The sequence below is a fragment of the Durio zibethinus genome, chromosome 18 (assembly GCF_047325235.1).
Source record: "Durio zibethinus cultivar Kanyao isolate XHJ-2024 chromosome 18, ASM4732523v1, whole genome shotgun sequence".
Taxonomy (NCBI): domain Eukaryota; kingdom Viridiplantae; phylum Streptophyta; class Magnoliopsida; order Malvales; family Malvaceae; genus Durio; species Durio zibethinus.
Window position 1 is genome coordinate 19809488 of NC_143179.1, and position 12849 is coordinate 19822336.

At 33.3% G+C, this 12849-nt stretch overlaps 2 protein-coding genes across 5 annotated transcripts; one reads left to right on the forward strand and one right to left on the reverse strand.

The window, feature by feature from the left end:
• Window positions 1-1393: 1393 nt before the first annotated feature.
• LOC111299873 (uncharacterized) lies at window positions 1394-9122 on the forward strand. Of its 4 annotated transcripts, none has more exons than XM_022895373.2 (14): window positions 1394-2294; window positions 2427-2515; window positions 3009-3167; window positions 3504-3717; window positions 4121-4207; window positions 4313-4452; window positions 4716-4796; window positions 4896-4960; window positions 5916-6091; window positions 6444-6574; window positions 6660-6744; window positions 7412-7625; window positions 8011-8111; window positions 8274-9122. In XM_022895373.2, the coding sequence occupies exons 1-14, from the start codon at window positions 2127-2129 to the stop codon at window positions 8748-8750; spliced, it is 2187 nt and encodes a 728-aa protein (XP_022751108.2). In that variant the 5' UTR covers window positions 1394-2126; the 3' UTR covers window positions 8751-9122. The 4 variants fall into 4 exon arrangements, with proteins under 4 accessions (XP_022751108.2, XP_022751111.2, XP_022751109.2 ...); XM_022895376.2 differs by having other exon boundaries at window positions 1400-2294; window positions 3031-3167; XM_022895374.2 differs by having other exon boundaries at window positions 1652-2294; window positions 2427-2496; window positions 3031-3167.
• Window positions 9123-9773: 651 nt separating this feature from the next.
• On the reverse strand, window positions 9774-10511 carry LOC111301026 (protein SALT UP-REGULATED GENE A-like). Its single transcript, XM_022896548.2, has one exon. It carries the CDS (start codon window positions 10374-10376, stop codon window positions 9900-9902), a length of 477 nt encoding a protein of 158 aa, XP_022752283.2. The 5' UTR covers window positions 10377-10511; the 3' UTR covers window positions 9774-9899.
• Window positions 10512-12849: the final 2338 nt, after the last annotated feature.

A 12849-nucleotide genomic window follows, 5' to 3' on the forward strand; every position in this document is an offset into this window, starting at 1 on the left:
TCTCTTCTCCTCTTAACATTCAAGATAATTATTAAACTAATTAAATTAATATATGTCATTTCTCCATTTCCCAATATCCTATCCCACTCTTATGACTCGAGTATAATTCAAGCGATAATAATATAAACTTTTTTTTCATAAGTAAAATTTAAAAAATATTATATCTGAACATTTAGTTTAATAATAAATATTTATATATTTAGGCTATGTTTGGTAACCGACAATCAAATTTCAAAAAATAAAAATTTTTTTTTTGAAAATGTTTTTTGAAAAAAAAATAATTTTCAGGTGTTTGAATCACTTAGAGTTACAAAAAAAATGTTTTCGCTGCTTATTTCAACTGAAAATACAAATATTTTCTTCACTATTCATGTTCTCTTTCCTTTGATCCTTTCTTCTATACTTTTCTTTTAACTTAAAACACACTTATTTTAAATTTATAAAAAATATTCTTAAATCTTTGATTTAGAGGTTAAAAATATTTGAATAAATATCAAAAGTTTAATTTCGAATCAGATTTCTCTTATTTTTTTTTTGTACTAAGATTTTACTCTTTTAATATAATAAAAAAATATAAAAAAAATTAAATAAAATAAGCACAAAAAAATATTTTAGAATAAGAGGGATTTTTTTGGGTTCTAACCTAGATTAGCTTGAGATTAAAGCTTCACGAGGGAGATCAAGGAAGAGTTGTTGGCTGCAAATATGCAATTGAAGTTTTAAAAGCAGAGCATACTAGGTGGGTATATTATATTCGAAGGAAATGAAAAACAAATAAAAAGTTAGAAAGAGAGACTTGGATTTAGAGGACAACAAAATTAAGAAGGGTCGGCGGTTATTTGGTGGTTGCTGACCTTGGTCACCGAAGTTTTAGTTTGTTAGATTTGTGAAGGTTGTTGGTTGTGTCGTTAGTAATAGTAATAGGAGTGTAAATGATATATTAATATTTGTAAGTTATTTAAGTTTAATTTAAATAAAATTTAAATTTTATTTAATTATTATTAAATTTAATTTGAGTTCGAATAATTTGATTTATTGATTGAATCAAATTTAAATATTTTTATATCTGATTTAAATAATTTATGAGTTTAATTAAATTTTTATATTTAAATATATTTTATTATTTTAATTAATAAAATATATTAATTTCGAGTTTAAATTTAAGTATAAATAATCAAATTTTTATTAAATATAAAAATTAAATTTATTTTTATATATTGATAGAACACAATAAAATAAATCTGAATAATTTAATTTTTATAATAAAATAAATTCAAATTAAAAAAATAAAATTTAATTGAATTCAAATTAAATTTTAAATCAAGTTTGATCTTAATTTTATATCAATTTTAACTTAATCATTTATAGTCTTAATTGTAGGAGATGAGCTGGTGAGACCGTGAGACAGAAAGAGAAGAGTTGCTCAGGAAATTACCTTTCGGACTCAAGAAGCAAAGGACAAATTCCATCAATTGAGTATTATTATGCTTTGATCAGAAAATTATTTTTTGTTGACTTTATGTTTTTGAATTTGTCATATATTGGAAAACGTAAAAAATAATTTTCAGAAATAATTTTACATTGAAACGAAAGGACGCTTAACTCATCTATCTTCTTTTAATTATAAAAATAAAAAATTCAGAAAATTATTAAAGATCGATTTTTTTATATTAAAAAATGGAAATTCGAATCTCGCATTTCCGCTGAGCCCAATAGTCGATTCCATGATCAATTTCTCTTTTTAATATTTTTGGGTATTGATTATTCAAGCGTTAATACATGACGACATTGAATTAACAGTTTCCAACACATGAATCATCTTTGCTTCTTTTACCCTTTCCGGTGATTTTACCCTCACTTTGGGTCTTTTCTCGAATTTCACTGGATACAAGGCCAAACGCAAACGTCCCACTGTCATCATTTCTCCAACCGCGAAATCAGTCAAACCAAAAGGTTAAGGGTCCAAAACTAAACCAACGCTCACCCGCGACAACCCCACCGTGAACGTACCCCGCACGACGCCTCGCGCGCAATACAAACCACCACCGTGACCCAAATCGGCAAAATTTTGCATTAGACAAACAAAACCGGAGAAACATATTTTTGAAGAGAAAAGGCAAAGAGAGATGTGGGTATTTTACCTGATCTCGTTGCCTTTAACCCTAGGCATGGTTATTTTCACCTTGAGGTACTTCGCTGGTCCCGATGTCCCTCGTTACGTCCTCTTCACCGTCGGATACGCTTGGTTCTGTTCTCTCTCCATCATCATCCTCGTCCCTGCCGATATCTGGACGGTAATGTTCTTTTTTTTTTTTTACAAATTCCATTTTAAATTTTGTTTTATTTAATTGATTCGTCTTTTTTTTTTTTTTTTTTGTAAATTAGGGCTAACCGAATTGGAAAATTTTATGTTAAATTCTGTGCAGACGATATCGAAGCCGGAAAATGCTAATGAAAATAGAGGAATTTCGTTCTTTTGGAGCTGGTCTTATTGGGGTACCTTTCTCCTTACCTGGTTCGTTTCTTTCTTTATTGAATCTTGCACCGGTTTATTTACAGTTCGTTAGATGGGTTTGCCACTTTCTCTTATTGGTGGATGTCTATTTGTGGAACTAAAATTCATTGGGATATTCCAATTTACAGTATTCTATAATAATTTTTTTTACTGCTACATTTGATTCAATTTTCTATAAATTGAAAATTTCCTTTTTTTGGGATGGATATATGTTGTTAAAATTTAAGATTTGCCTCTTGTTCTCCCCCTGAATGTTTAAAAGCGAAGGTTGAAAAGTGGCACATTGTATTCATATTTTAGTTATTTTTCTACAATTTTGTCGTGTGGGCGTGAAATGACACTGGTTTATGTTTGTACTTACTCTTTTGTTGTATTTTTTTGTGTGTTACATTTGTGGAGATGATTTTCTTGCCAGTGCAGATGATTCTTCTAGATGGTTTTGCCGATTGTAATGCATTTCCTCATATAGTTAAATTATGTTATTTCTAAGCAGGGCTGTGGTGCCCCTTATTCAGGGTTTTGAAGACGCTGGAGACTTCTCTGTGACTGAAAGATTGAAGACTAGCGTGCACGTCAACATAGTCTTCTATTCAATCGTGGGTTCTATTGGCCTTGGGGGACTTATTCTCCTCATCACAATGAACAAGAACTGGTTCACTTTTCTTTCTTTATACACTGTTGATTTTCTTTGGTTTTATTATAGTCTTTCTGATATGATATTGGTTGTCATATAAAAAGGTTAGGATTGTATTGGAAGTTGTTTCAAGTTATTGTATTGTCTCTTAATACTCTGGCAGTCTGGCATCTGTTGCGTCACTGTTCATATCCTATGTGCTCAATTTGCTTTTTTGGACCAGATATGTTACATGCAAATGTTTTCCAATTGATAGATTCTAAAATCTATATAAAAATGGACATGGAAGACTTTTCCCTCGTCAGTTGAAAATTTTTTCTTATTTCTTGGTACTTGGTAACTTTTTGTTGACAGGAGTGATGGCATCCTTGGTTTAGCTATGGCTTTGTCGAATACGTTTGGGCTTGTTACTGGTGCATTTCTTCTTGGCTTCGGCTTGAGTGAAATTCCAAAGAGCCTTTGGAAAAATGCAGATTGGACCATCCGCCAAAAAGTTCTCTCTCATAAAATTGCCAAAATGGCTGTGAAGCTTGATGAAGCTCATAAGGAACTTTCTAATGCTATTGTGGTATTTGCTATCCCCATTCTAGTTTTAAAATTGTTTTTCCCTTCTGTCCACCCTCCTCCACCAAAATAGTTGTATGTGTATATATAAATGTGCATCTTAGTACAATAATGTATGGTTTTAATAGATGTGCATATGCATGTCATTATCTCTTTGTCATTCACTCACACATGCATGCAGCCACGCACACTCACACATGCATGCAGCCGCGTGCACTCACACATTTGCTTACATTTTTGCATTTTTGGAAGTAAAATATTCTGAAGTTTCCATGTGCTATTAGCAATCAGTTTATCAGCAATTTACCAGTTTCTCTCTTTTTACCCTCTGAGGCTAAACATTCTTTGATAATTGTTATGTTAAACATTGTGGTTTGTTTTGTCTAATGGATCATTTGCTTCATCAGATTGCCCAAGCAACATCCAATCAGATGTCTAAGCGGGATCCTTTGAGACCATACATGGATGTTATTGATAATATGTTAGCTCAAATGGTATTTTCTTTGTGTTTATTTGAAAACTTTTCTATGAATGAGGTTCACTTTTTTTTTTTTGTTTGGAATATTGCATGTGACTTCCATGCTTCATTTATTCTCCAGTTTAGGGAAGACCCATCCTTTAAGCCACAAGGTGGTAGGTTGGGAGAAAATGATATGGACTACGATTCAGATGAGAAATCTATGGCAACACTCAGGCGCCATCTTCGGCTAGCTCGAGAGGAATATTATCGGTATAAAAGGTATACTAGATGTTGATTTTACACTTTCAGTTTGTATTAACCCAGAACGTTTAATAAAATCCAGGTTGTACACCATCTTCAAGCTGTTTAAAATGTGCTTGAAAAATGATTATTATAATCCTTTATTTTTAATTTATTTGATGTCTTTTGGGAGTAGCTTATGTTCTTCATTCCTAGATTTTATAGGGTGCATAGAAACTTTCAATCTAACAGTGTGTTTGGAATATTAGCATTTTTGCATCTGACTCATGGTTGTTTCACAGTGAGTACATGACCTATGTCTCAGAGGCCCTTCATCTTGAAGACACAATAAAAAATTATGAGCGTCGCAGTTCAACTGGATGGTTTTCTTCTAACCTTATTTTCTCTGGCCTATTATATTTTTATGAACGTTCTAGTTGTTTTTCCTCGACCTTAAATGTTCATTTATCATGATATTTCAGGAAATATATTTCAAGTTTTAGACCTAGTCGCTCTGGGAAAACAGGAACACTCTTAGATACAATGGGTAACTTGATCTCTATTGGATTTGTGTTGTAGAAGCAGTATTTTGCCTTGTTTCATGATGCTTTGCTTATGTTTAGTTCCAGGAAGACCCAAAAACTATTATTCTTTTTCTTTTTCCCAATTTCTCTAAAAAGGATTTATTGATGTCATCATTTGAAATCAATACACTAAATTCCCCTCGGCTTTTTTTTTTTTTTTTTTTTTCTGGTTTCTTAGGAAGGATGTGTCATGCTCAGCTTCTAAATAGTGATATATAACAGTGTTTTGAAAGAAAGCATTGTTTGATGGTTCTTGAATGTATCAATTACTTCTCTAGTGAATATACCCCAATCAACAAAACCAAAAAGCATTTTAGGCTGTTTTAACTCGTTGGTTGCCTTTTCTGCAAGTAAATTCCCAACAAAAAAAGAGAGCTGAGTATCATACTACATTAATTTAAAAAGCAGTCCCTAGAATCCTGTTGTGTCCATCACTTAAGGGCCATGATGGATTAGAAACCTGCTTGGCAAAACAAGCTTAATGAGAGTGATCTGCATAATATTTATAGAGCGGCCAGGTTTTGTCAAAGCTGAAACTAGTATGAAGTACTGAAATGACTACCTTTGAATTTAAACTACAGAGTGCTACACAATTTTTCGGAAAAGTGCAGATGCTTTTAAAATGTGAAGTTCCCTCGAGTCTTAGACTAGCAAAGAGTACTTGAAACTATTATTATCTTGCCACTGTTGGGTACAAACCCCCCCCCCCCCCCCCCCCAAATTTTTTTTTGAAAGGCTTCTTCATTGCTATTGCTCAGAGGCGAGGGCTTTCTTTATCAAATTTTCTTTTTTCTTTCATTTACATCTAAGTTTTTGGAGTGCTTTTTTTTATTATTCTATTGTTTCCATGAAAAAAATTTTGTTTTCTAATATGTTCTAAACTGCTATGCTTGAACTAAAATGGTGGTTCTTTTGCAGAATTTATTTGGCACTGCATCCTAAAGAAACAATTAAAAAAGATCCTGGCTATCATACTTGGTATCATGTCTGCAGCGATTCTTTTAGCTGAGGCTACTCTTTTACCTAGAGGAGTTGACCTGTCTCTTTTCTCTATCCTTATCAATTCAGTAAAGGAGGAGGAGGTGCTTGTGCAGGTAAAAATTTTGTATTTTTCTCCTGCAAAGAGATTCAAATCTTGTAATTTCATATAAATATTTTAATCTTGGTCTTATTTTAAGGAAAAGGTGCTTGTGCATGTCCTGTAAAGATATTTCATAAAGATTCAAGCTAGAAACAGGTCTTGTAAATTGCCAATTTGGCAATCTGTAGTTCTTCTTTCTTGCCTTGTGCATGTTTCCACTTCAGAATTGCTTCCCCGTTGCATGCAGTTGGTCACTGCTGCTTTTGATATCATATTTTTTGTTTGATATATCCTCATATAACTTGATTCTTTTCTGCACCATCCTATTCTTGCCCTACTTTTCTGCTGATTAGTTTTTCTTCCAGATCTTTGCTTTTGTACCTTTGATGTATATGTGCATCTGCACATATTATTCCTTGTTCAAGGTTGGAATGTTAATGTTTTACTCATTAACACCACGGCAGACTAGTTCAGTTAGCTTGCTCATGATATGCTCGTAAGTTTTTCCTCAGAGCTCCATTTTTATGTATGTTGGCTTTTTTCCTTTTGGAATTCAATTTACTCATTAACGTCTCTGCTAGGATGGTTGCTCGGTATGCTCCTCCAATTTCATACAACTTTCTCAATCTCATTAGTCTTGGCGGTAGGAAAACCATATTTGAAAAGGTAATTCTCCTATAGCATTCATTGGCTGTTGAACATTTACGTCTGCTGACTCCAGTGCTAGCAGAAACTTGAAAACAAAGATAAGAAAACTGATGTGTAATAGACTAAGTAATTGGAGTGAGGCAGCAATTAAAGCATCTTTTTAATTTGTTTCAAAATGTTAAACCTTTTTGGTTTATAGGGGAAAAGAGAAGTGTTATTGTGTCTAGTTTGATTTACTGGTTTGGTGTCTGTCACTATTAGCCATGCAACAGAAAAATGAAACTTATTTGGCTTCCAGTCACAGAACTTCGTGAGTGGACATTGATTTGGTAATCTTTGGAACTTCTATAAGGAAATCAGAATACTTGCAGCTAACATCCATGTCATTTTAGGAAAGCAGCATTTGATTCCCAGTGTTATTTTTTTCATTGGTTGCAAGTCATTTGTTTTTATGATTGTTATATCATCTAAAACTTGTCTTAACCTCCAGTTCCAAAATTTTGCTATCACAATTTATTGTACTATGTCATATTTGCGCCAATCTTTTATGTTATTTTTTATATTCACTGTGCTCAATTACCAAAGATAATCCTAGGTGCTTTATTATCAAAGTAGGCATGTGTTCTGATTTTCTTTCTTTCCTTTCTTAGTATTTGATAGTTTTGTTTTCAACTTCTCATCGCAGCGAATGGGGAACATTGATGATGCTGTCCCATTCTTTGGAGAAGGGTTCAACAATATTTATCCACTTATCATGGTTGTATACGCCTTGTTAGTTGCTAGCGATTTCTTTGATCGTGTAGTTGGTTTCTTTGGGAACTGGAAGAGACTTAGGTTTCAAACTGAGGCAGATGATGTGGATGGATTTGATCCCTCAGGATTAATTATCCTACAAAAGGGTAGGGATGCGAATACTTCAGTCTTTTCTATTGTATATGCTATCTGTTTGGTAATATCTTCTCACTATATAATAGTATTCATAGTTGAAAATGAACAGTTTAAGAAGCGTATTTGACGTAATCATGATATGACTTTTATTTCTGGATGGCAATTGTGCTTTTTCTGTTTATGCGACACTTTATGATAGAGTCAAGGTTACAATAGGAAAATCAATAATTAATGCTTGTCTAGATCTAGTAATGACAGAATGGAGTATTATTACGAGACAAAGGAGTAGAGCATTGATTTGTGAATTCTGCAAATATCTGCTCTTTATCTAGGTTTAAATATCTGGCTAAGAATTATTTAGACATATGATGAGGATTTAATAAGTTCTCTTTACAGAACGATCTTGGCTCGAACAAGGGTGCAAGGTTGGCGAACGAGTTATCCCATTGGCGAGGAATTTCAATGGTTCTGATGTTGAGTCTGGCAACAATATTGCAGTATGTAACCAATCTGAAAAGCTAGAAGTGGTCTTTTTACATTTTAATGGTGCAACTAATAAAAGTTCCTATGAATTATAGATTCACTACTAGTAGTCTGCATTTTTTTTAATCTAAAACCTAGAGTTATGTTCAGTTTCTGACTTGATGCAAACTGCTTAGGACCGAACTGTTGTTGAAATGAAGGCAACAACCACTTCAGTCGTTGATGGTGTCAAGGGATCTCCATCAAGACCTTTGAAAGAAGAGAACCATAAATATGGCACAAGCAGAGAAGCCATCAGCAACAAGTATGCTGCCATGAGAGAACAGAGCCGGCAAGTTTCGAATCCAAAACGGGTGGAGAATAACATAACCTCTGCTAAGGTCTCATTGCTTGAAGCTGGCAACGCTCATTCTAGTAACCAGAAGGGAGGGCCATCCTCTGGATTGGCCTCAAAATGGCGATCAATGAAATCTGGTTTTCAAAATTTTAAAGCAAATATTGAGGCCAAAACGTTTCTTCCCCTACGCCAGAATCAGGAAACCAAACTTGTCTCCCATGTCAATTCATCTGATTCTGAGTCCCTGGATGAGATATTCCAGAGATTGAAACGGCCGTCCATACACCATAGCGATGAGGATGAAAATGAGAACTAGAAGGAAATCAAAATCACGGGTTCTACGAGATAATATTAAATTCATTTGGAGAAATATTCTTGTTGCCGTTATAGAAACTGTGATACGAAATGTACAGATCACATGGCTCATTGAATTCTTGCGGTCCCGCACGCCAGTTAGGAGGCCAGGGAGGATGATTTGCTGCATTGGGACTTCATACTTATGTCAGTAGGAAATTTCGGACAAATATGCAAGAGGGGAAGATAATAATTCCCCATTATTTCAAGAAAAGTGGTTCAGTGTAAGCGAATCTTGTAATTTGAATTGAACGTGTAGGCAGTCAGTCAGCTTATTACAAATGATATTTGTATATCCTGATAGAATATAAAAGCATATCTATTTTGAAGACAATTCTGGCGTCTAAAAGATTCAAGTTTTTGCATGCGTGTGATGATAGACTCTTAAGTTTTTCTTCTTTCAACCAACTTTTTCAAAGTATCATTAGCATATCGGACGTGTGTAGCCCATCTGATAAAAGGCCCGATGTGACAGAAGTGTAGACGAAAGGGTTAGATTTGTTAATTTAAAATACAATGCATTAAAAAAACATAAAAATAATATAATTTAAATTTTAAATGATATATCATTTTAATATAAAATATAATTCTAATACATGCATCATAAATGTTTTGTAAGAGGTGTATACCAATTTGTCAACCCTACAAAAGATATACAACCCGCTTTTAAATTTTTAGATTGTTTCGAACTTTTCGGCGAAATTGTCTGAGAACATGGTGGAAATTTTGAACCCAATGTTAGAATAAAACAATTTTGTCACTTGGTGAACCGACGGCATAAAAATCATGTTCGTATGATAATTCACGGCTCTTTCTAGTCATATCATCTAACTTACAGTTATAATTCTACGAAGATGGTGACGTAAATGACCCAAAATCAACGTTCATGATATGCATGAAAAATGGGAAGACATCAGCTTAGGCAAAGATTCAAAGACCTAAACCTAATTGTGTTTCTTCAAGAAGATTAAAGAAGAAAGCATCAACAATCTTAAAACATCCTAATCAAAGGATTCAAACCTGTTAATTGAAACATTCATTCCAATCCCATAGTAGTAACAAAGAAAAAAAAAAGAAGGAAAAACTACGCACAATTTATTGAAATTGAACCCTACCAAACCAAATTCACTCTTTCAATCAATCTCATACTCGTTGAATGTGTAAGAACATCCTTGTTCTTCCCCTTGAAACGAAGCAACTTGGACCAAAACCCTTTTTTCTTCTTCCCATTCTTAACCTCTTCATCATCAAAGTCTCTTGGTACAAAAGCAATGGATCTACTCTTCTTCAAACCATCAGTACCAACCTTTACCATGAAAGATGAGGATCCCATGATTCCCATCACCCCGGAGCCGTTTCGCCTATGGAAATTATGATGTCGAGCAGGGGAGGCAGGGTTTGAAGACAAAGCCGAAGAGTAGTCAGCAGGAGAAAAAGATAGTGAAGGAGCAACTCTCGAATTAGCTTCTTTGTCTGAAGCGGAACAAAGGCGAGATAAACTTTCTCTTAGACAAGAGGGGCAAACCCCTTGCTTTTCCTGGTGATGTGGGTGATTCTTGCATCCATGGCCTGATTCAGACAACCCCATGTCACAATTTTCTTTTCTTTTTTGGTTAGTTTTCAATTGTTCATGTTTTTCGCTTGCTTGTGTGTGTGTATATATATAGACCACTTGGGAAAAACAAATTCCACTAGGTTCTCTGAAGGTTCTTCGTATGCACCAAGGGCCTTTGCGTTAATGTTGGTGTGATAGTGTAGATCAATGTCAAGTTCATCACCGTTGGATCATAGGAAAGATTATGTAAAGCCCACATGATGTAGATGTAAATGTTCAAAATAGGCCGTGACGTTTGCTTTCTTATCCTCACATTTGCAGTGGGGACAACAAGGGTTTTGAATATTTTCTCACTATTACGATCATAAACTTAATTATCCGTAACCAAACTGGAAAAGGAATAGAAGAAAAAAAACCATTAATACATAACAAAAATGTGTTTTTTGGCATTCACGTGGGACTTGTCTTTGAAATTGATGGGGTTTTTTTATTAAAAAAAATTTATTTTAAAATATTTGAATAGGGTTATTATGATTTTGGAAGGGCGTAACACGTGAAAAGAATAAAAGGATCTCGAGCCACGGTCGAGGGTGGAAAGTCGTTTTCAATTATTTAAGTATATGCTTTGAAATGGGAGTTAAGTGATTTTTATAATTAATTTTAAAATTATAAATTATAAATTTTAATTCCTATAATTTTTTATACCTCATACTGTATCCTAAATGCACTGAGAGAGAAGCTATGTTAAGTTTTTTTTTTTTTAGAGCCATCTAAGTGTCTAACCGAGTGTTTTTTAAGACACGCACACAATACCAGACGGAGTTAGATATAGATTTTGTAAAATCAAGAATCAACGTTAACGTGTCAAGTCAATTATGACACAAAAATAATTATTTTACTTGATTTAATCAGCCCAATTAGTATATGATCTATTTATATTTACACATTTAATTAATTATACTTAAAAATTTAATATTCCACATTACTCCATTGTCAGCATATCTAATTCATTTGAATTTATTTATTAATTATTAAAATTTAAAAATTGTAAAATATATAACTATTATATATGTTTAAACATATTAATTAATTTAAATTAATTAATATGTTTAAACATATATAATAGTTATATATTTTACAATTTTTTTGTATTTAAATTTGATCAATATGCTTGTCATCTGAATTAATATTTAATTAATTTATATCTAAATATGGTAGTAGTATTTAAACATTTAAATGTGTTAAGAATGTCATATAATATAGTAAATTAATGTGATAAATATCTTAAGTTGGTATTAAAATATTTTTTTTACTCTCACCTTTACTCTACGCCCCCTGATTACACGACTTGTTAATAGCACTTGCCAGCCACTAAATTGTTGCGGCTTAATAGAATCTTACGCACATGAGGTGTACCAACCCCGATGATTATCATCGTCTTCCGTATATGTGTCAAGTCTTTGCAGTTTGTACTAGAAAAAAGTTGGTACAGAGTTTTTGAGAGAAAGGAGATGAATCTATCAACTCTACTTTTGTCTTTGATTTCGGCTGGACAACTTGCGCGCATTCAATTTCTGATCACATTCATCGTTCAAATTAGGAACAAGAAAATTGAAAATATCCAATAAAATTAAATAAGTTGAAGGAGTGTTTTCCTTTGCCAAGTAATTGAAATCCACAGCACTCATTTATGATGGCTCGTAGCTCAATAATTCTTCGCAATGATCAGTGCAAACATGAGGCTTTCTTTTTGTCTTTGATCAATGTAGAAAGAGTAATAGAGGAATATTAGTTGTTATATTGTATAAATAATATTATAGATTTTGCATAGGAATGTGTTAAATGATCTAAGTAGACAAAGAGACATATCCATGTTCATGACCAAACTTCTAGCTCTTTTGAGCTTTTGCCACTGGCCGGGGGGGGTGTATGCTCCCTGGTTTTTTCCTAATCTTTCCTTTATTTCATTTCAACCGCCACACATTCACAATAAGGTTCAACGACAAATTGTTGGATGAATATGTTCAAAATTAGAAGTTAAATCCCAAACCTCAAGAAAACAATGTTCTTTCTGAATCAGCTTTTTCAAATTCGATAAAAACTTCTAGTCTTCCAGAACCGTGTTTCCTGGCTGTAATATGTTAATGGTACTAATTTATTAGGAATGGAGAGACAAAGGACTGTTGTATCAGCTTTTCTGTCTTCCCTTACTCTTACTCTTGGGCTTGGGTTCGGCCTTGTCTGGTTGGGCCAGATTTCATTTGCGAAGAAAGGATTTTGTCTGTTTATTCTTTTTCATGATGGCCAGAGCTGAATTTGCTTGTTATGTTTTGAAGAAAAGAAATTAGAGGTTGATAACTTTTGGTTTTATATTACCTCAGTAAATTTTGGCGGCTAACAGGATTACTGATTGCTAGAAAGGGGATTGATACTTTTTATTTTATGGGCTTTTCTGCAATTTAGCTCTAATAGGCCAGCCCTTGGTATTTGTCTTTTTTCCCGCTAT